The following is a 22,939-nucleotide window of genomic DNA, read 5'->3' on the forward strand; positions in this document are numbered from 1 at the left end:
AGGATATCGTCGCAGGGACATTTCCAGCCATGACATCGTACAATACGATACGTGGCATTGTCTTCTCGCAACGGAGGTACACAAATCATTGCAATATGACTTGACTGAGGGGTACGCGTCGATGATTGCTGGGAAAACGGGGGTCGAACGACGGTCACTCGACTCGTAAATAAACACTGGTGCACGCAGATTAGATTATTACTCTCGAAACACGTGGAAACATTCGCGAGGATTCCATGCATTCGAGGGTCGAGTGTCTTCGATGAACTCGGTTTCGTTATAATATAAATATTACTAAGTTGTACATGGTCCTGGTTAGGTTCGAGCCTATCAGTCTACCAGAGATTGAATAGATCGTATTTGTGTTACAATTTTTCACATTTGAAGATAACCAAGAACCTTTACACTAGCGATTGTATATCTAGAGACAAATAAGCAAGACGTATCTTATTTTTATAATACCACTTGAGTAAATCTATTTAATTGCTCCTTGTTGCTCTCGCATTGAAGAGTATCGCAAAGTTTCATAATAATTAGCTCTGAAAGACTTTATTGACGAACGGGATCGACACTTTGGCGGTTTTACATCGATGCTTCATTAGCGACGATTTCTGCCATCGCCTGCCTTCATCGTGCACGTTTCTTTTCACCGTGTTTCTTCGTCCGTTTCTCAGGACCTGTCACAGAATTTTTCACGCTGATCCCCCTGAAATAACGAACGCGTTTCTACCTATGCATCCCTTCGGAACGAACGAAAGGTCCGCGCACGTACGTAGTTCTTGTTCTTCTAGCAGAACCCCGTGCTCTAACGATCTCGTTCTGTCTCAGGAATTTGATGATGGTTCTGTCGGTTCCATAGACGAACGTTAGTTTCTTCATCGACCGCTTTATTATTTATTTCTCTGCTTTCGTGCCGTTTTCCGTGCACCATCGGGCCGCGTTTGACATTCGTCGCGAACGCGTACGGTCAGAATGTACCAAAGAAGACTATCGTTTCTAAACTGTTGTAACGACCGATTATTTACTCAATGTCTCAATCATTTTGTGTTGTACAAATTTTGCGCCATTATTTCTTACACGTATTCGTAGACTTTTCAAGCCACGAACCAGGAAGTTTTTTCAGTCGAATTTTCAGCCCTTTTCTGTATGCAGTAAAGCATGTATAAATCATGCTGTTGTTCACGATTACTCTCATGTATTATTCTGTAAAAACTTACTGTTTTCTGGCTCGCAATCAGTATCATTTGGCGTCCTTTACAACTTAATCTACATTCACGCGTTTGCTTCTTTATATTTACTGAGAAAAAAAATGATATTTTACAGATAATACAATTCCACTAAATTTTTAATTATCGTTGGTATATCACGCGAGAACGTCGAAAGGGTAATTACGGGATGGTGGATCAGTCTTCGTCGTCGGTTGGAGGATCGGTTGTTTCGCGGTTTCTTTTCCCGATTATCCCGTAAAGGAGCCCAAGTCCTGCGCAGCTGTAAAACAATCGCCCAGGCATGCGCGTTAACGCGTACGCGTGCTTTCGCCGTAAAGGGTTACTGGCAGGGTTGAGATACGCATCGCGGGGCTGGAAAACGGCAATGGGGGTGGGCGAGAAGGGAGGCATTGTAAGTTTACCGATGCGGCCTGCTAATGAGGCCGCCGCGGCAACACGCCTTGATACACCGAACAGCCCTTTCCGGAAGCGCGTGAGCGTTCTTGCGACGCTGCTGCTAACAGGTTTTGCACGCCGGTCTGGCTTAGGCTTATCGCTGACCACGGGGAATACAGTCGAGAGAAAAGTAAAAGACGCGGTTGGATATTTTTCGTCCATCCGCGTTTTCACATTTTTCCCCATTTTGCGTTAGACGTCGAGAAATTATCGTAATAGCAGCTTCCGAGTCTCCTGTAAATCATCCAACAGTTCCACGTGGATCTTACTCGATTCTTATTTGAAACAGATTCGAGCTTTTAGAAAGAAATTTTTCGAACCACCATCGAATAGTCATATTGTAAATTTGTGAGAATGCGCTGTAGTTTTGTTAAATGTTAATTTATGTGAAAAAAGGTTGAAAGTGTTTCGTTTCAGGGACGTCGAGATAACAGGGGGAACAAAACTAATTATTTTCTGTGCCCAGTGTGTTTTAAATTCTATATTTTAATCTCACATATATATATTTCAAGTTTCTAGGAAAAGAAATGATGCCTTTTTTCCTATCTTTAATCTCTTTTTTATGCACATACAAGGCGTAACGCTTCGTGATAATAAATAAATATTTTACGTCATCCACCGCGCTAATTAACTTTCACGGTGACCGAGAAAAATTAATTTGTGCGTCCTCTGATTAATGCTGTCTAAGTTATTTCGTCGTTAAACGATTCGATGTACTAGATTACGTTGCACTACATGTCTGAGCCATAATGCGAGACTGATGATCGGATGGAGGCGTACAGTAAGGCTCAAAAATTAGCGGACTGAAATATTTACGGCATCTACCGCCTACATAATAATATTCACAAAAATTCACTGCTCGATACGTAAAATATTTATAAAAATTCTCTAAAGAAACAGAATTATTTAACCCCTTTGAACCCTATCCGCTTCTAGACTATTTTTTAATCAACTTCCATACGTAACTAATATCACGTACCCCCAAAATTTCGTTAATATTACATACAGTATAAAACTAACGAGAGAACCAAGAGTTTCAGCTAAAATTCTTTGCATAAAGCGCCGAAAGTAAGTAATTGCAATTATTAAAATTTACGTACGTGAATAACTCTCAAGTATCGCAAAAAAACTAGTGTTAAGGTTATAGATTCGAAGATCATCGGATGCACCGGGACGCGAATCGTCCAACTTTTTATCGAGCGAGAAATATCTTTGGCGCGGAGGCTGGAAGAGGGTTACGTAAGCCCTTTCACTCGTTACGCCTCGTAAATATCAGACGGTCCAAAAATTCCCGCGCGAAACGAAAACCACGACGTGGAAGCGCACGTCGACTTTTGCTCGTCGCTGTAGCGACCGGTTCGATATTATTTGCCGGGAGATTATTTTTGCAACGACCGCGGTACACGGTGCTCGCGTTACCACACCGTCGTTGATGAATCTGCCGTTGACTCGCGAAGCGATCCCACGGGTTCAGACAGATATGGGCGTGGAGCATTTAAATCAATTTACGGACACGCATCAGTGGCCGGGACGAGCGTTTCCAGCGTTCTATAAAAGCGCTTCCTACGGTCGATTTCAACCGAGTCCTTGGAATTTTCGGATTCGAGCGTTCCCTTCGAAACGGGACGCCCACAACCGAAAAAAATAAAGACAGTAACACGTGGTACACACTGAACCCCTCGAATTGTCCACGAAAACGAAACGAGACTAGCTCGATTTATCGCAAAAATTCAAGGGTCCCATCTAGATTTATTTTCTGTAAGAAAAATCTCGGTGAAAGATCGTGGATGGACACGGCAGTGAACGCGTTAAAGGTTGAATTTTAGCGCGGGATCAACCACCATCTTGGCGGCGCGTCGAGCGATCGAAGAAAACCAGCGATCCCGATTTTCGTTCTTCGAGGGAGGAATTACTGTACTCGGTTTACAGTCGCGTGTTTTTTCTTCTTTCCGCATTACTTGCACGTAACGTAACGTTGACCGGGACATAGTATAGAGCAACTCATCAATGTTTTCCGACTTTACGTGTGCGTCACCAGAGTAACCCTTTGTTCGAGGGTATAATTAGCTCTACATACACCGCGCCAGTGCTTGTACATAATGCGCTTCTACCTACGGATTCGCTTGAAATCGAAGGGAACGATGCCATTGGCGAGCCTCGCGGCTTGCATTCTGCTCGCGAAAAAGAAGTAACATTTCCTAGAGAAGAGTATTTATCGTGACGGTTAGGACAATTCGAACTTCTGCACTGTGATTTTATCGAGCGCGTGCTTACACAACAGTTGAAACGAACTTAAGCGGGGTCGCGGACGATGCTCGAGGAAGCGCTTTGATCGTTTCTGATCGAAACATCGATTTCTTTTTACGTTTTCTTCGAAGATTCGAGTGTTGGGAACGTTATTTTAATAATACAGCATCGAATTGCCGAAAGATTGGCGGTGTTGTACGACCTTTAATTGAACTTTACACTTTATAAAAATTCCTAGTGTAATTATTATCATCGTGCGCATATAGCACATCGCGCTACCGCAACGAGCCGCTCTAACTAACGACGGAGGAAAGTTTAAGTAGTTTGGAATTGTTTACGACGTTCTAGATTTAAATATTAGTTGCGATAGTGTTTTATAATTGCTGGGAGTTCTCGATCGATGAACTAACCTAAATGTGAATCGTGCAGAAGGGATTCGAAATGTGTCCAGATAGTAAAATTTAGAAGCAAGGGAGGGTGACACGTTATAAGAGGATCTCTATTATGATCCAGCAATATATTGAAATAAGTAGGTAATATATTTAAATTCTAGAAATATTTTCGTTTTGCTCCTGGCTTTATGCCAGTGATGCTTTTAAATATTTCAAACGTTCAATAGTTCATTTGTATAGTATCTCGCATGCAAAAAAGCACGCAATCCAGCTGTTTCATCGACTTTTTAATTTGTGTAGAACAAGTAACTTCTAACTATTGGTTACATCGTTAGAGTAGATTTACTTTAAGTATTATAAGCGCTGTATAATAGGCGCATAGTACGTTTGCCGTTTTACATTATCATCTTAACGCTACAACTCTATTCCAAAAAGTAATATCTTACGTGTCTCGAACAGAGTGCAACTTCCATAGCATAGCTAATAAAATCATGGAAGTTTATGGCGCATATAGTTATAGGTATGTCCTAATAAACTACTGCTATACTTTGATTTTTTTTTTTTTATTCGTTGATGAACAATCAACGTAACTTTAATATCGTTATTCCCATTAGAATTCTGAATAAAATAAAAAATAACTCTATATGAAAATTCGTATACTAAACAATTATTCCAGATTCTCATCCAAAAAATTCAACACTTTATAACAAAATCTGATCCTTGCAGTTCTACTCCAAACTTTCGTTGCTGATGATGGAAAATTAAAACTTGGAGAAAAGAAAAATATACCCAAAGTGTGAAAGAATGCTATTATCAATGCCTGAGTAGAACACTTAAAAAAAGGAACGCCATGCTAGGGCGAAGACTCCTTTAACGCGTTTCCTGCGGCACGGGATGCACAGGACACCCGTATTGTATTTCATTTCCTGCGTGCTATACTACAGCGAATCTTGGTTACATACTCAGGTGATATCTCCGCAATTTTTCTGCTAATTTCACCAAAATTTACAAGAATGTAACTATTGTACAAAGTCTCCCTATTTTTATAAAAGTACTACTACAAAGTTAACTGTCCGTTGCCACACACGTGGGTCACCCTTTACCCGTAATCCGAAAGATATTTATTCAGTGAAAAATTCCACGTCCGCCCCTTTCTAACAAATTTTTGGAGGCCCCTCACGCTGGTTCCTATTATGGCTGTAATAATTAATATTTTTATACGAAATTTTTACAACAATTCAAGAAATGTACTTTCGAAAACATTTATCAGAAAAAGTTTCATAGTTACGCCCAAAAATTTTTGATTTATTTTCAACCGTCACGATGGTTTTCCCCCGACTGATATCTGGTGCAAAATAGGCAAAATTCAAAGCAACGAACGGTCGAAATGAAACGATTCGGTTGCCTCGAACGCGTTTGGTCACGCGCGAGCCTACAAAGTACACGCGGAGGAAGAGAGGACTGGTGCCTTATTACCGATTCGCCGAAATCCGCGTCGGTCATAAATCAAATAGTATACGTTTCTCGCGGTGCGAAGCGTCCGCTAACAGAGATCATTAGCGCGGCGCATCGAACCGGCCTGCGAGCCCAATCAGGATCGTCAGCCCGTGCTGGGTCGACTCGGCCACGACACGCGGGCCCGAATCGATAAAAAATCCACACCGATGAATCGAACGAACGAGCACCCGGGGGAGCCCCCGGACGCCCGTCTGTTTCCGAAATTTTTCACAGAACAGCCGGCGTGCGGCCACGGGAATGGAAAATCTCTCCCGGTCGGGAGAACGTGAGTCCCTCGGGCCTGAGCTACGAGCCGGCAACAAAGCCGCGCCGATCACATTAAGGAATGTTTTTGCGATAATTCCCGGCAGCGTGGCGGCCCACAGATACGTCCACGTGAACACGCGGGCTACCGGGGGATACGTGCACGTAGACTCGGGATAGCTTGGTAGCTGGGTAGCTAGGTAGCCGCCATGTCTAATTATGTCGCATTGATTTTGTCATTAGCCACCCCTGTGGCCGTTGTTGCCAGTGTGCAGGGTCGACGTCAGTGCAAAAACACTTCCTACCAACGATTGACGACGAAGCCCGACCGCGTGTTCCGTGTTCCTCCCCACCCTTACTCCCCCGACATTTGAAATCGACACTGACAACCGTCGGGATCCGAGAGTTCGAAGATGGCATCCGACAGCTTTCTTAGTCCACGTTTTTCCCCGTTAACGTGCTCGATGCCCACCTTCACCGCGTCTCGAGTGCTCGTTTCCGTAGATTTGAACTCTAATTTTGCCCACACGTCTCACTTCGTTAGCGCCTTAACCCGTCGAGGGCAACAGCGATTTAGTTTCGCTGAATAAAATGTTACGAGCGTCTCTGGAGTGTCATGAATTCGAGCAACATTGCAGTGGTCGTGTTAAAGCGAATCTCGCGTGTAGACTTTGAAGCGATAGAAAGAAACGGGTACCGGGTTGGGATGTTTTGAGAGGACTATTTCGAAATTACAGAGTCGCTGAAACATCGATCTTACGATTTCTAAGCATGACGATACGAGCACTTTGTCAATTTCCACAGACCGTGCTTTTATCGTATTTAAATCAGAAATATTATTTATTCGCAGGCTAGAATGACAAAATGACAAAATCAACCGCGGTTGGATGACTAACCATCGAAGAATATTCTTAAGGGTCAGATTGCTTACTCTTCTGTCTTGAGCCAATTATAGGTAAATGCACTCTCGAGAACATCACAAATATTCCCTCTTTTCAAACTGAAATTGTATACCTCGAGGATGCTCCTCCCCTTACACGATTATGCAACGCTGCGAATCGGTATTAGATTTCTTCAAAGACAATCTTTAAATTTGGTATACTTGGTATACTACTTGGTATAATACTGGTATACTACGAGGGAGGTTTATTTGATCGATAGCGAGAGTTTGTTTTTAATTTGATATGAAGAAGTAAAAATCCCTTTTTTATCAAGAGATCGTACAAAGAGTAAACTATAATAAATAATAATTCTATTTGTTCGTACAGAGGGCATGAATCCATAAAATAAATAAATATCGTCATATGACTATATTGTTGAATTTCAATCAAGATTCTCATACACGTTCATGATAAATACGATAAAATTAGGTTTGAAATCAGAAGTCGCGACATCGCTTGTAATTTTTTATTTATTCGTCGACGGTGCAACGACCCCTAACGTTCGTTGCCATCGAACGAGCCTTTGTAAATAAAATAAAAGTCGAAGTATTTCGCGGAGCGTTGTTTGTTCCCATCCGCGTACCTCGAAGGCGGGAAAGAAAGACGCGGGAGATTCGGTTCTCTCACGGATCGGTACTTAATTGCAGGGCTGGAACGTTAACGGGGTTAATTGGGGGACTCGCGTCCGGACGGGATGCGGCCATGGACCGCCACGTGAGCGAACGACGAAAATTCGATGAAATCTAATAATCGGTGACCGCCGTTCGAGCGAGAAACCGATACATACCCACTTGCGGCTATACGTGCGTGCTTGTGCGTGTTACGAGCAAGTTTCTCACGGTGCACTCGAAGAAAATTATAAGGGATGAGGTTAAACTCCGGGTTACCCCGCGGGGGTAAGAGAGCATCGAACGAGAGGAAGAGCAAACGCGAGGGAGGGGGAGGCTGCTGTAAGTGAGATAGAGCGAGGGAGAAGGAACGAGAAGAGCGCACCGCTCGGAGGGGGCAAATCATACTTAATTGATATCACAAAGAGGCTCTGGTTGCGCTCACCACCTAACCCAACCTAACTTCATAATCGCCAGCTCGTCCGGCGGATTAAACGCCGCCCGGATCCATGTTGCACGTAAATTACGCGCGCCTCCTTCGTGCGCTCTGCCCTTCGCATATTACCGTTGTCTTCGATGCGAGCCTCTTCTTTCCGTTCGACCATCGTTCTCCTCTTCGTTCACCCCCCTTCGTCGAGATTCCCTCCCCACTTTTCCCTCCTCACCGCACGCTCCTCACTCTCCGTCTCTCTCGTCGTTTAGTCCTCGGTTCGACCCTGCTCTCGTTCGACCGCGAACGGCCATTGCGAATGGCAGACAGACGGTTTCGTTCGCGCAATTGAAAAATCATCGATTAATTCGACGGCTACGGGCCTCCTCGTACATCAGCTAATGATATCGACGCGCGTCCGAGTCCCCGGGCATCGCCGTTGATTTATCTTCGGCTCCGAGAGGGTTGAGAAATCCTCAGCTCCGATACGATTAAGACTTTTCTGACGAAACGCCGGCTACCAGAATTTACCACCGCATAATTTCCTTTTCACGATCCAAAGTAAGACAAAGCTTCCAAAATAAGCTTGTCCATCGAGCTTAACCCACCCTCTGAAGGCCAAATATTTTTAGTCGTTTTATTCCTTGACCACTCTCGCCCTTAAGTGTAATTATATACTCCCCCATTAATTTCTAAATGCTTTAAAAAAAATTCGATTTCCATTTACCAATTTGGTAAAAATCAATATTAAGTAATTCTGTTGAGATCGAGAATCCACCCAAGGGCTGGTATAATGAAAATTCTAATTTTCGTGAAGCAAGATCGCTTGTAATTTGTGATTTTTATCGAAATAAAAATTATTTTGGATCCAGAGATTCCGTCGTGATGGGACGTCGGTAACGTCCAACTGATAATTTCTGCGGTCCGTTTATTAATTGACAGTGATTGGACGATTCCGCGAGGAGGTTTTATCGCTGCCCGTTGATCGTTTCACGTCGATGCGTTTCGAGTTCGTGCAACGCGTAAGTCTCGTGTCGCGTTCTGGGTGCGTGTGCTCGAGAGCCTGTTGTTCGGCCATTCGATAGTTCTTATCAGGTCCCGTACGCGCGTATTAAGTAGAAAGCTGCCGGTATAATGATAATAATGAAAGGAGCACGGCGCGAGATTAATCGCGGCCGCGGAGCCCGCGAAGTGTTGCGTTTAATGATCGATATCGTTTAAACCGATACCGAAGTATATTTCGCCGTGCTTTCCTGTACGGCGTTGCTTTAATTATCATACGTAATAACGAGCGTTGCATTTTATTGAAATTCACCTGCGTTATTAAGTCATTCGTATTACGAAACCGAGCGTCGACACGGTTGCGCGCGGGCGAACAGCCTCGAAACTAATCTTCTTATTTATCTTAAATGGTACGATCATCCGTCTTGGGCTGATTGGGATTTCTATAAATGCACGCCCGAGATTAGTCCGATCTGTTCTTCTGTTACGACCGATAAGGCGCTAAACCAAATTAGTGGCTCGCTATTCACGGACTTTGTAATACAGAAAAGAATCCGTACAATTAGTCGAAGCGCGGTCTCTTTCTTGAGATCCGACGAGTTCGTTTAAACGCCTCGAGAATTGGTTATAATTAATTATATTGTAGTCTTTGTAGATACCTTGTGATACAAGTATAGAAGACAGTTACGTAACAAAGATAAACAGAAATAAAAAAATTGAATGATATGAAGTATCAGACTGTGAATAATTATACGGAGTATAGGGTGGATACCATCGAGACTTGTACTAGAATTTAACTTTAAAGTAATAATCGAATATTAATTTAGTTCGTAGCTTGATCGGGGAATAAATAGAATAGTTTTATAGCTAATTCTTCTATTGGTGGAACCACGGAAATTCTCGAAAGTCGCGTCTTTTGGTCCTGCGTCTCCTCGGTTTGCGGCGGCACGCAAGCTCGCCTGAGGAAGAACCGAGCACGATATTCAATAAATAACGAGACACGTACGAGATAATTGGGGGCCATAATTGCTCGCATCTTGCGTATTTCGTGTCTGACCGAAACACCGCGACCGATCGTCATGTGGGCCCCTCGGGGCACCATCGATTCCACCATTTCCATTCTTTCCACCGTCAGCGAGCACAAAAGGGACTTTCGCGTGAGAAGACCGCGCACATCGGTTCGGTTTCCGGTGAAACGGCCGCGACAAACAAAAGCCCCCGGTGCATCGACTTCGCGGTCGTTTGCCGAATGTTTAACTCCCCGTCGTCCAAAGACGTTCGAGTTAGCCCCTCGGAATTGTCTCTGTCCGTCCCGTGTCCCGGTTCGTGTTCTTCCCCTTCCGTCATCGAGCGCGGACTCATCAACCACCTGTGTTCGTCTTCGACTTTCCTCGATGCGTTCCCCGAGCGACGATTATATTCCGCGTTTCGTGTTAGGTGCTCGTTTCATTTTTCGACGCGCGACCATTGTCTTTCTGCGTGTCGAACCAGCTGCGACCACGCGCTACCTCCGAACACCTTTGCACTCCTCACGAGCTTCGTTGAAACGTTTATTGGAAGAAATATTATACTGCGGTGGACATAAGTATTGCCACAGTACTAAAAACTATCGAAAATATTGTTTATATCGCTTCTTTTCTGTACGTATTTTTATTTACAATATCTCATTTACCTGTACACAAAGGCAGAACAAAATTAATCAAATTGATTAATCAATTAATCAAATAAATATTGGCGTATTTTATATAACACTGCATTGAATTATAATTTAATATTTTGTAAAGATGTTAAATTCAAAAATTTCTAATCATTCTAAAAAAATTATTTTCGATTACACGGGTCAATTATAATCACTTTTGGTGAATAGACATACCCCCGAAATCCTACCCACTTTCGAGAAAAAAATTCGTGAAGGTGTGAAATTTTTCGAGGAAAAAAAAATTTTAAATCGTTCTGGAAAAAATTATTTTCGATTGCGGAGGTCAATTATAATCATTTTTGGTGAATAGACATACCCCCGAAATGTTACGCATTTTCGAGAAAAAAATTCGAGTATGTGAACAAATTTTTCGGCAAAATTGAGAAGTTTCAAATCACTCTGAAAAAATTATTTTCGATTGCAGGGGTTAATTACAATCATTTTTGGTGAATAGACGTACCACCGAAATCTTAGCCACTTTCGAGAAAAAAATTCGTGAAGGTGTGAAATTTTTCGACAAAAAGAAAAATTTTAAATCGTTCCGAAAAAATTATTTTTGACTGCGGGGGTCAATTATAATCATTTTTGGTGAATACACATACTCCCGAAATTCTATCCACTTTCGAGAAAAAAATTCCTTACCAAAAATATAATTTCAGGCCAGAAATGGTACTTTCCTTTCCTTTGAACCATTTGAAAAATAATTAACTAACAGAGGCTTACATATATTTACAAATAATTACATCTACATATATTAAGCAATTATTAGTTTAAACTTGCGAAGGGCTGCAGCGATTCCTTTGTCGATATCCACTATCTCTGTTTGGAACCTCCAGAAAATCTGATTTTTCCATTTTACCCTCCAAACAGGGTGGTATTAAGTTCAATATGCACCCATGAATCGAAGTCAGTTCCAACGTTCAAGGTTCGTTCTAAGAGTTAGAATACTACTCGTATCGCATGGATATAGTCGCGATTGAGAGATCATTCGTGAAATGTTTTCAAGATATACCTCGGCACAGTTTTTATTAGGAAATAGACGTTCTCGAAGAAAAACGAGTGCCCGTTAATCGATTAAAAATTATCCCGTACGGTAGAACTCTCGTGCAACATTCGATGGAAACACAGTAATCAAATTCATCGATCGCATTAACGGCAACAATGTTTCGCGGAAGAACGAGCCTCCTATGTCGTCGAAGGAAAGGTGGAGGGAATACTCCTGTAATCGATATATCGGCTTCGTTTAATGAATCCTTCTAGAAATACGTAGTCATCTACCGGTTCGTCACGCCATCGGACCCGTTGAACGCGTTTCCCCTATTTCAGTGGTTTTCAAACGTTTATCGTTCGCGGAACGATCGCGTTCCTGCGCGGTTTTGGGCGGTGTCGTCTCTGTCGGAACAGTACCGCGCTCTTCCTTCGCCCGCGAATCTTTTTTTTCCAAGAGAAACCACCTAACAGGAAGTCTGCGAACGTGACTCATCGGAGTCCGTCGGGCCGCAGGAAGTACCGTTTGAATACCACTGTTCGGGCATCGGGGTTACCTCATCGAAGTTACCGAACTCGATGCGTTTCTAACTTTCCGGTTTGGAAAAATTCCAGCCGAGCGAACGGACAATTAGCTCGTCCGATGGACGCGGTGGTTGTCGCATCCACGCAGCGCAAAACGCGTGTACGCGTCCGTGGATGTATCGAGGCGGATCGACGGAACAACTACGCGCGTACGGTCGTGAATTCGCATGGCGTAGGAGCAGTTAAGATGTTATCGTTTAATGAGAGACTCAGGACCGAAGAAAGTAGAGGTTTCTATTGAGATCTAGCCCGATCGGGCCTGGCTCGCTGGCGGCCTTCGATAGCTGACTCCAAACGGGTGATAAATTAGCTAGAAATAGGTAAGTCGGGGCAGGTGATGTCAGATTGGCAGATGTTTTTTGGTTACACAACAGCTCCGGCCCTAATCTATCCGGCATCGGCGTTACCACTTTTTTTTTCCTTTTTACTCGATAGACGTCTACGCTCGGTACAATTATCGCGGTCATATTATCCACGAATTATATTACTGCAATTGTTACAATTTTTTTCCACCTTGATTATAGACAGAGGGATACGAAGACGCAAGAGTTTCTTTGAAAATGTATTTTTAATTGGTGAAGTATTAGAAATTTTGCCCTGCCGCGACGCTTGACAGACTGGTTGAGTTTTCGAACACTGTAAACGCGTTACACAGCACAGGACTCGGTATAACGTAATACACGATCGCAGTGGTCACGCAACGATCGTGGTATTCGCCTTAACCGTACGCGAAACCGAGCAATCGTTCCTTCCGACGTATCGTTGCGATAGCAAAAATGTCGATACGCTGAAAATTTCGTATAAATATAATATCGAGCTCGATTAATTGATCGGAAAATGCAAAGGGGGACCGGGGGAACGTTGTCGACTCGTCGCGTGATTTACCTAGGTTCGCCAGGGATCGATCATCGTGGCTCGCGCGTTACAAAAGTGTCATCGTTCGAGATGCCGGGAATACGGTGACTGGATTATGGAGTTTCCACCGCGGAATTATAACTGTGCTGATAGCGGGGAGAAAGACGGAATGTAAGAGGCGGAGAGAGATAGAGGAAGAGACCGCATAATACCGTGCACGTATGTATCATGATGTCCAGCGGTGCACTTGTAGCCAACAAGAAAGGAAACCGTGGGCCACGGGCAGTGAGGGGGTGGAGGGGGGGAAAGAATCCCAGAGGTAGCATCCGCGGGATGAGAAATTCTCGGGTCCGTCACGCTGCGCTACACCCCCATATACGCGTTCGCCCGTAAATGCATAAATCCGTGCACACCCACTCCTCTCGACTTTAATCCGTTAGATTCAGCGAACGCTCGCGGCTGTCTTTTGAACCGCGATAATCCGTGGCTGCGATTTCGCGTAATTGGGACTAGATTATTGGACTCACGGTCGCTGCCAACAGGAATTCACGTGCAGCGCTCGTACGTGCGTCCGCGATGGAATCGTAACGACGCTTCCTCTCCGCGATCCGTTAGATCGCGGTAATACACCCGATCGCGTTGAAAAAATTGTTCGACGCGTCCCTCGTCTGTTTGCCGTGGCGAACAATTTGTCGTTTCATCGCTAGGTAAAAGGAGACTCTAGAAAAAGCGTACGCCTATAATCTGACTATGCACAAGAGTGACATTCATGCCCCGAGCTTTGGCGTTCGACCTTTTTCCGTTACGGTTTCCTTCTTCGACCGTACGGAGGCCGAAAGGAGACGTCAATATCCAATCGATAGATAAGCTTGGTCGACGGGTCGCAAACACAGCTGGGTCCACGAAGGGCTCAGGTAATCCGAACACAGGATGCCTTGTGTTACTGTGCCAAGTCTCTTTGGTTTTGTGTACCCACCCGCCGCCATCGTCGGTCCGATCCTCTGTACACGCAGCTTGCCGCCTTCTCTACGTATTTCGCTATCTTTCGCCCGTCCTCGGAACTCCGACTCTGTTTGTCCGGATTAACCGACTAGACCATCTTATAATATTCCTGGTGAAATCATTCCGTCTCCAGCTGGCGGACTAGATTCTTCCGCGTCCGCAAATATTCAGTACCAAGGCGACTGCGGTACCAGCGGAGACAACGTAGCAAAGCGTGTAATTTCAGCAATTCGGAAGCCTTGATCTCGCGTGTAATTTTATTGTACTAAATTTGAAAGATTCTCGAGCGACTTGTCTAAGAGACGATTCCGTGTTCTGTTACAGGTACGACCTGGGGTTGCGTCGGGGTAGCTAGCAAAGCGTCTGTCGGTGTCGAAGAGGAGATTACGATTACTGATAGACAGCGATTGAAGAGGGCGGGGAGCGCAACGTGCGGTAGGAGAAGAAGAAGAAGAAGAGCAAGTCGAGAGAGTGTAGGCGCAGGCGCCGTAGGTGATGTGAGGCTGGCGCCCGCCTCACGTTTGGGGTGATGCCCTCCAGTGAGCCTCATCCCCCTCAGTACCACCTTCAGCACCACAACATTCCTCCCTCGCATCTTCAACATCACACGTCGACCGCGATCGGGCAGCATCAGCTCTATCAGCAGCTGGTGGCGGCCCATCATCAGCAACAGCAACAACAACAGCAGCAGCAGCAGAGACAGCAGCAACACGGCGGGCCCTTTCAAAATTCCACGTACGCGCAGCAAAAGCAGGAGATGAGCCCGGAGGAGGAGGGGGGTCGAGGGGGCGGGTCCCCCCCGGCAGCAGGGGCTGCGCTGCACCAGCCCCATCACCCCCGCACGGCCAGTCCACCCTCGGGCACGGAACCCTGCACCCGCGATGCCATACCAACGCCTACACCTATCGCGGATACGACCACAACGACTACCACGACTACCATGACAATGCAATCGCAAGGGCAACAACAAGAGAAGCAAGGTCCTAGCCCCAGCCCGAGTCCAACGGGCGGCGACGTTGAGAAATTCGATGGAAAGATTGTCTACAATCCCGATGGTTCGGCGTACATCATCGAAGGGGAGAGCGAGCTCAGCGAAGACGACTCCTTGCCGGACGGTTGTATCGTAGACGGGCGCGGTGTCTCGGTTCCTCATTCACTAGTATTTCCTCAAATAGCGAACGCGTACTACGTGTCGCGGCTCTACGCGCATCAAGCCTATCAGCAGCAGCAGCAACAGCAACAGCAACGTTCGGCGGTGCAACAGCACAATCCCGATCTTCCCGTGATGCACAGCTATCGGGTGATCAGCTACAGAAGCGCGGAGGGCAGTAAACAGCCGCCCCCACCTCCGACCGCGCCGCCCTCGCCCGCCGCCTCGGTGCCCGTAAAACCCATTCTGATGTGTTTCATATGCAAGCTCAGTTTCGGTTACGCGAAAAGTTTCGTCGCGCACGCCCAGGGCGAACATCAGCTCACCTTGATGGAGGACGAACGACAGGTGCTCTCCCATTCGACGGCGTCGGCCATCATTCAAGCCGTGGGCAGAGGAAAACAGCCGCTGGTCAGTTTTCTCGAACCCGTGACAAATTCCACTTGCTCGCAGCCGTCGTCCGTGCAGATACAAAGTCAACAGCAACAGCCGCGCCCCGAGTCCAACGAGCACGAGATACCGACCACGACCAGCACGCCAACCAGCACTCCCGGCGTACCGAGCAGTCCTCAGCAGCAGCAACAGCAACAGCCGCAGAGGCCGTCCCCGAGCACCCCCACCACGCCCACCTCTCATACGAATCATCCTCTCGCGTACAATCATCAACAGACGCAGCAACACCAATGGGCCGGGGCGCAGGTGAGCGCCGCTTCCTGGGCCAAGGCACCGGACGCCGCCAGCATGCATTACACGTCGCCGCCGCCGCCCACGTCCTCGACGAAAGGCTCCCCGTCCTCGTACGCCGCGTTGACCCAGCAACCGCCGAATTTCCTCACGGGCACCACCATCGGGGTCTGCCCGGAACACATGCAAGGCAGACCGAGCGGCGTCGAGTGCCCGAAATGCGAACTGATCCTCGCCAGCAGCAGACTGGCCGGCCCCGGCGGACCGCTGGCCGGCATTCACAGCCGCAACTCCTGCAAGACCCTCAAGTGTCCTAAATGCAACTGGCACTACAAATACCAGGAGACCCTGGAGATACACATGAAAGAGAAGCATCCCGAAAGCGAAACGTCCTGCATATACTGCATCGCCGGTCAACCCCATCCAAGGTTAGCGCGCGGCGAAACGTACACGTGCGGCTACAAGCCGTACAGATGCGAGGTGTGCAACTATTCGACCACGACAAAGGGCAATCTCAGTATTCACATGCAAAGCGACAAGCATCTGAACAACATGCAGGAGCTACAGCAGGGCGGTGGCGGGAGCTCGGGCGCCAACAATCCATCCTCGTCCCAAGACGCGCCGATGCCGACGAGAAGTCCGCACCATCAGCAGAACCACAGCCCGCACATCGCTGGCCAGGCCGGAAACCAAAGCAAACCGAAACCGACGTTTCGTTGCGACGTGTGCAACTACGAGACCAACGTAGCGCGCAACCTGAGGATACACATGACCAGCGAGAAACACACGCACAACATGCTGGTGCTGCAACAGAACGTGAAGCACATGCAGACCCTGTCCGCGTTGCAGTCCCATCATCAGCAAGCACATCATCATCAGCAAGCGCAACAGCAGCATCAACAGCAGCTCGAGCAGCTGCTTCATCTGGGTGGGTTGGACAAGCCTCAGCACGCCGAGGCGGCCTTGGCGGACATGGCGTACAATCAGGCGTTGCTGATCCAAATGATGACCGGCGGTCAGCTGCCGCCTCAGCTACCGCCGGAGCTTATGGGCGGCATGGCCAGCATGGGCGCGATGGGCAACCTCGCCGGGGACGTTGGTCTGTCGCCGGACAGCATGGATCCGCCGCCGGAACCGGCAGACCCCGATCCCTCTCATCTGTATCAGTGTTGCGTGTGCAACAACTTCGGTACCGATTCCTTGGAAGCCATGGGCCACCATCTAGCCATCGACAGAACGCGGACTCGCGAGGGCGAGATCCTCGCGTTGGTAGCCAACCACTTCGTCTGCAAACTTTGTTCCTACAAAACCAACCTGAAGGCGAATTTCCAACTCCATTGCAAAACCGACAAGCACCTTCAGCGTCTGCAGCACGTGAACCACGTGAAGGAGGGCGGCCCCCGGAACGAGTGGAAACTGAAATACTTGGCGTCGCCCACCAGCGCGGCGCAACTGCGTTGTCATGCGTGCGATTATTACACCAACAGCGCCCATAAATTGGCCCTGCACGCCGCCTCGCCGCGACACGAGGCTGCCGCCCTGCTTCTCCGTCACCTGCTAGAGGCTAGCGCCAACGTGTCCTCGCAGGGTAAATTGTATCACTGTGCCCTGTGCGGATTCAGCGCGAGACACCGATTGCCGCTTCTGCAGCACGTCCGGTCCCTCAGACACCTTCAGATGGAACAACTCCATCAGCTCCATCGGCGAAGCGGCATCCAAGGGAACGAAACCCCTCACACCGACATCGGTGACGTTTTCCAAGTTGTCAGCGATCCTGACGCTCCACCCACCCAGCAATCCAGCCCCACCATACCCACCACTCCAAACGCCACCAACGCCAACAGTGGTGAGTAGTCCGAAATATTGTCTTTTTTTCTCTTCTTGTTAGGACACAAATTTTTAAATCTTAGACTTTGTTAGAAAATGACAATTCGGTGCAACGAAAGCAGGAATATAAAAATTTTAGCGTGGCTAAATTACGAACACCAACCGTCGGAAGATCGAGGCGATTTTTTTTCGCTCACGAACGAAGAAGTGCGGCAAAAGGTGTATTCGGGTCGACCGTTTTTCAAAAATATAAATCTAAAGGAAATTCTCGCCGGTCGATAGAAAGCATTCGTCACACCTTTAATGAATTCAGTATTTTCATCGATTATCGCGTAATTAACAGGCAACGACGGTAATTTCGCGTGACATATGGCCGTGGCGTGTATCGCGCCACGCACAATGCTGAGCGTTATTATATCGGCAGCCTGTACTTACATAAATATACGAGGAGAGAACGTATACGAAGAGAAACCAGCAGCACGTGTTGCTTCGTCGCGTTGTATTCTCGCAACTGACGCTGTTCGATGTAAATGCGGTTTCGGACAATGTTAGACCACGCGAATAGGCGGTCTTCTTTTATTTTTCGTCTTGCTTTTTCCATCAGACGCGCTTCTTTTTCCCCCCCTTGATAATTTCGTATTGCCAATCTGTAATTTCAAGTGGTATTGTTACAAAGAAGCATCTGCGATATCTGCACACACCGCCACGAACCACCCTTCGTATTCTTTATAGTTACCAAAACCTTTTCTAATACATCGGAATAAGAACCTATGTCGTTATTGGATTGTATCGCCAATGGGGATTATTAGACCCAGTCACGAGTAGTTACGTCAATTTGCGTTCACCTTTTCGAAGATTAATTTTTTGAAAGAATCGTGAAACTTATTTATAATGTTATTTTCAACGCGTCGTTGAATTCGGCGCATTAAATTTAAGGGATGAAACTACCCCAAGTTTTCAGCCTTTTAATTTTGTTGGTCTTGAAGGTTCTACAAATAGAAGACGTTCCTTGCTATAATAACTGTACACATTTTACAGCTTAGGACGAAACGTATTTTTAACATTAAAAGAATGACTTCTAAATCTTCGATCAAAATTCTACTCTTACGTGAAGGTACAAATGGGAAAATTATAAACGAAAACTAAATTACACGTACAAAGAGTTTAATGAAAAATAATAAAACGTATTACCCAATGAAATCTTCGTGTCGTCGCATCGTGTAAAACACTTTGGCCGCTGTTACACATAATTTACTTTCTCTCGAAGCATTATCGGCTTATACCCCTGTTCACGCGCAGCTGCAAGATTAATGGTTATTTTTTTGGCTACTATGATTTTTAATGTCGATGAACGATTTATCGACGCCTTAATAGAAAGGCGAATTACACGTTTGTATTATCGGAAGAAAGTAATTGGTATATTAAGGCGCAAGAATTGGTGTTGCACAAATCAAAACTGAACGTTGACGTTCTTCGATTGCATGGTGTCCCGACTCGATCGCATTTAAACTATTATTAATCTTTTACTAATCTTAATCTTTACTCGACGTTACATTGTACCAAACGTTGCTCGTAAATTTAAATTACCCGTTATTAAATATCAGTGGAACACACTCGATCCATTTTTAAATTCGTTTCGTAGAACTTGGCGATTACAGATTATTTTTAGTCGTAGAACGTCTCCCGATTCGTTTGTACAAATATTTACGATCTACCTCGCGTACAAGAGGATTCTTATCGCGTATTTGCAACAATGATTAATAGTTCCCTTCCATAAGCGAAAATCGTTTTACGATTTTTCAGAACGACGGGAGGAAGGTAGCGAGTGCGGTAACGAGGTGAAGCAAGAGCCGGATAACGATCAAGAACCAGAGCAAGAACCGGAAAACGAACACGAGGATGTCACCTGTCCGTATTGCACTTATCAGCCAACGTCGCGCGAGGAATTGAGGCAACATTTGCAAGTGGCCCACGTTCAGGATTCCGAGGAGAAACCAGAGACTGTGAAGGAGGAACCACCGCCGGAACTGTTGTGCCCGTTGTGTCAGGATGGCTTCAGAGAGCGTTCCGCGCTGGAGAAGCACGTGATGCAAATACACTCGGTGAACTCCGACGGTTTGCAACGGTTGCTGTTGCTGGTGGATCAGAGCCACTGGCTGAACAACAATCCTAGAAATTCCACGACCCCGGCGGTGACCACGCCAACGTCGCCGACCACCGCGAAGCCTCCCCAGGAAGAAGATATGAGCGAGCGCGGCGCCAACGACGAGATCGAGGAGTTGTCGAGATGCACCGTCTGCGGGCGTATTTGTCGTTCTTTGGAGGAACTGCAGCAACACCACAGGGAGACTCATCCTGCTACCACGCCCACGCTGGCAGTCAGCGAGAAACACGTTTACAAGTATCGGTGCGGTCAGTGTAGCCTCGCGTTCAAAACTCTGGAGAAGTTACAACAGCACTCGCAGTATCACGCGATCAGGGACGCGACGAAATGCGCGCTGTGCGGACGATCGTTTCGCTCGGTGCAGGCGCTGCAGAGACACCTGGAGTCCACTCACGCGGATATGCACGAGGAGGAGCTCGCGCAGTACAAGCAGAGCCTGATACACGCGCATCCGCTTCTGCAGGCGCTCACCGAGGAGAGCTTTCGTCGACAAGGTAGTCTGAGCGGGGAACAGAACGTGGAGGACGATGCCAGCAAGGCGGACGAGGAGGAGAGCGACGCGAGCGACTCGTCGCCGCTGCACAAAGAGCAACGACTGCTGGAGGACTATCTGAACAGCCAGCCGGTCGCCGAGGACTCCTACCAGGATCCGGGCAGGAAGTTCAAGTGTCATCGCTGCAAGCTTGCGTTCACGCGGCAGAGCTACCTGACCGGGCACAACAAGACGCTGTTGCACCGCAAGGGGGAGAAGATGTCCTACCCGATGGAGAAGTACTTGGACCCGAACAGACCATACAAGTGCGACGTGTGCAAGGAGAGCTTCACACAGAAGAACATACTTTTGGTTCACTACAACAGCGTGAGTCACCTGCACAAGCTGAAGAGAGCCATGCAGGAGCAGGGCAACAACAACACGTTGATCTCGGTGGTGCCGCCGGCCAGTCCTACAGAGTCACCAGACTCCCAGCAGGACCAAGACAAGAAACCCTACAAGTGCAACATCTGCAAGGTCGCCTATTCCCAAGGCAGCACGTTGGACATACACATGAGGAGCGTGCTTCATCAGACCAGGGCCAGCAAGCTGCCGGATCTCGCCGCCAGTGGTCAACTGGATCTTGCACGTCCGTTGATCGAACAACCGCCGACGAGTCCGAACAGTCCGCCCATCAACACCAATACCAGCAACGCCGGGACGATGTTATCCTGTCCCCGGTGCAGCGCTCTGTTCGTCAACCAGGAGCAGCTCGCCACCCATCAGCAGCTCTACTGCATCTTCAGCAACCCGCTGGCGTTGTTTCAGCAATTGGCGGCGTCTCAGCAGCTGGTCCCGTCCACGCCCGCGAAAACGCCACCGCCCAGCTCGACGACGCCAGGTCCGCAGCAACACATACAACAGACCGCCCAACACGTCGCGCAGACCACGCAGGACATCCTGTCGCAGCCACGTCACAAAACGTCGCAAATGTACAAACACCTGCTGGAGAGTTTCGGTTTCGATTTGGTAATGCAGTTCAACGAGAACCATCAGAGACGTCAGCGGAAGGAGGAGGAGGCGGTGGCCGCCGCGCTACAGGCTCAGCAGGAACAGCAGAAGCAGGAGCAACAGAAACAGGCGCTCGCCGCTCAAGCAGCGCGCGAGAGGGAGGAGGAAGCCGAGGAACACACCGACGACGACGTCATACCGGAGTTGACCAAAAGCACTTGCCAGCATTGTAACAAGGAATTCAGCAGCGTGTGGGTATTGAAGGCTCACTGCGAGGAGGTGCATCGCGACCTGGTGCCCCGCGAATTTTTGGAGAAGTACGCGCAGCAATTCAAATGCGAGTACGAGAAGAAAAGCGTCGTGGTCACCGTCGCGACGTCCTCGTCCACGTCCTCGGCGCCCAGGAGTTCCACGCCCGCGTCCGGCCAACCGCAAGATCTCACTTCCGACAAGGAACAGCGCGACAAAGAGAAGGAGGAAAGCACGGAGAACAAGGAACGCGTCAGCAAGACGCCCGAGGCCACGTCCACCACTCCAGCCACCACTCCGGCGCCGAGCAACACGCCAGTGTCGAGCACCGATTCCACTACACCGATCGTGCTCACCACTAACTCGACCCATCATATTCAACAGCAGCAGCAGCAACAGCAACAACAACAACAGCAGCAGCAGCAACACGCTCAGCTAACCCTGGCCCAGCAAATGTCCGAGATGCAAGCCGCTCTGAACGCTATGGCTGCCTCGCAGCTGCAGCAGCAGCTTCAACAGTATCCGGGATTGATGATGGGTATGATGGGGCTACCGCTCGGACTGAACGTTCCTGCTCTGGCGGCCATGAACCTTCAACCACCGTTGGTGCCGATGATGTTACCACCACCTCCGTACGACGGGGCTACCACCGCTTACCCGCCTATCAACGCTCAAGCTGATCTCCTGGCCAAACAACATCTCGCCTTGCAACAGCAACAAGCAGCAGCGGTGAGTGATTTTAACAAGTTTAAAATTACACTTTTCGGTAGCTTTGCTGTATTCTGATAATCTAGAAGCATAGTACTGCAGCGATATTTACTTATTTCGCGTAGGAAAGTTCGGTAATGAAATTATACAGCAATCTTTCCACCTTCGGCTATCTTTTTGCATAATTTTAAGATTCGGTTAAATATTCGTGTCATTATTTAGAACAAGCTTCGTTCCATAGTATTCGATATTTCGTTATGTAAATTGCAAATGGTGGCGGTTGTTACGTTTCCTAATGCTGAAAATTATGTAATATACATTGTGTCAGGAATGTTTTCCATCTCAAAATTTTCCAACTATCAATTGGTGTCAAGTTATCAGAATGGCACAGTGTTACCGGTTTGAATAATACACATAAATGTCGTGCAAATTATTTATTTCTTATTACGTTGAAAATTACTGAAAATTTGTCTAGAAAATGTTAACAAAGCTTCGAATGAA

The 22,939-nt window shown here is 47.3% G+C and overlaps 1 protein-coding gene across 2 annotated transcripts in view; it reads left to right on the plus strand.

The window, feature by feature from the left end:
- LOC122401920 (zinc finger homeobox protein 3) overlaps positions 1–22,939 on the plus strand; it is a 201,144-nt gene that overhangs the window by 172,430 nt on the left and 5,775 nt on the right. For both annotated transcript variants that reach the window (XM_043404341.1, XM_043404342.1), the window contains 2 exons: positions 14,498–17,853; positions 19,638–22,459. In XM_043404341.1, the coding sequence (XP_043260276.1) occupies positions 14,703–17,853; positions 19,638–22,459 (5,973 nt within the window). In that variant the 5' untranslated portion in view covers positions 14,498–14,702. The remainder of the gene's footprint in view (positions 1–14,497; positions 17,854–19,637; positions 22,460–22,939) is intronic.

Source organism: Colletes gigas, unplaced genomic scaffold, assembly GCF_013123115.1.
Source record: "Colletes gigas isolate AHSC1104 unplaced genomic scaffold, ASM1312311v1 Colletes_gigas_Sc00030, whole genome shotgun sequence".
NCBI classification, from domain to species: domain Eukaryota; kingdom Metazoa; phylum Arthropoda; class Insecta; order Hymenoptera; family Colletidae; genus Colletes; species Colletes gigas.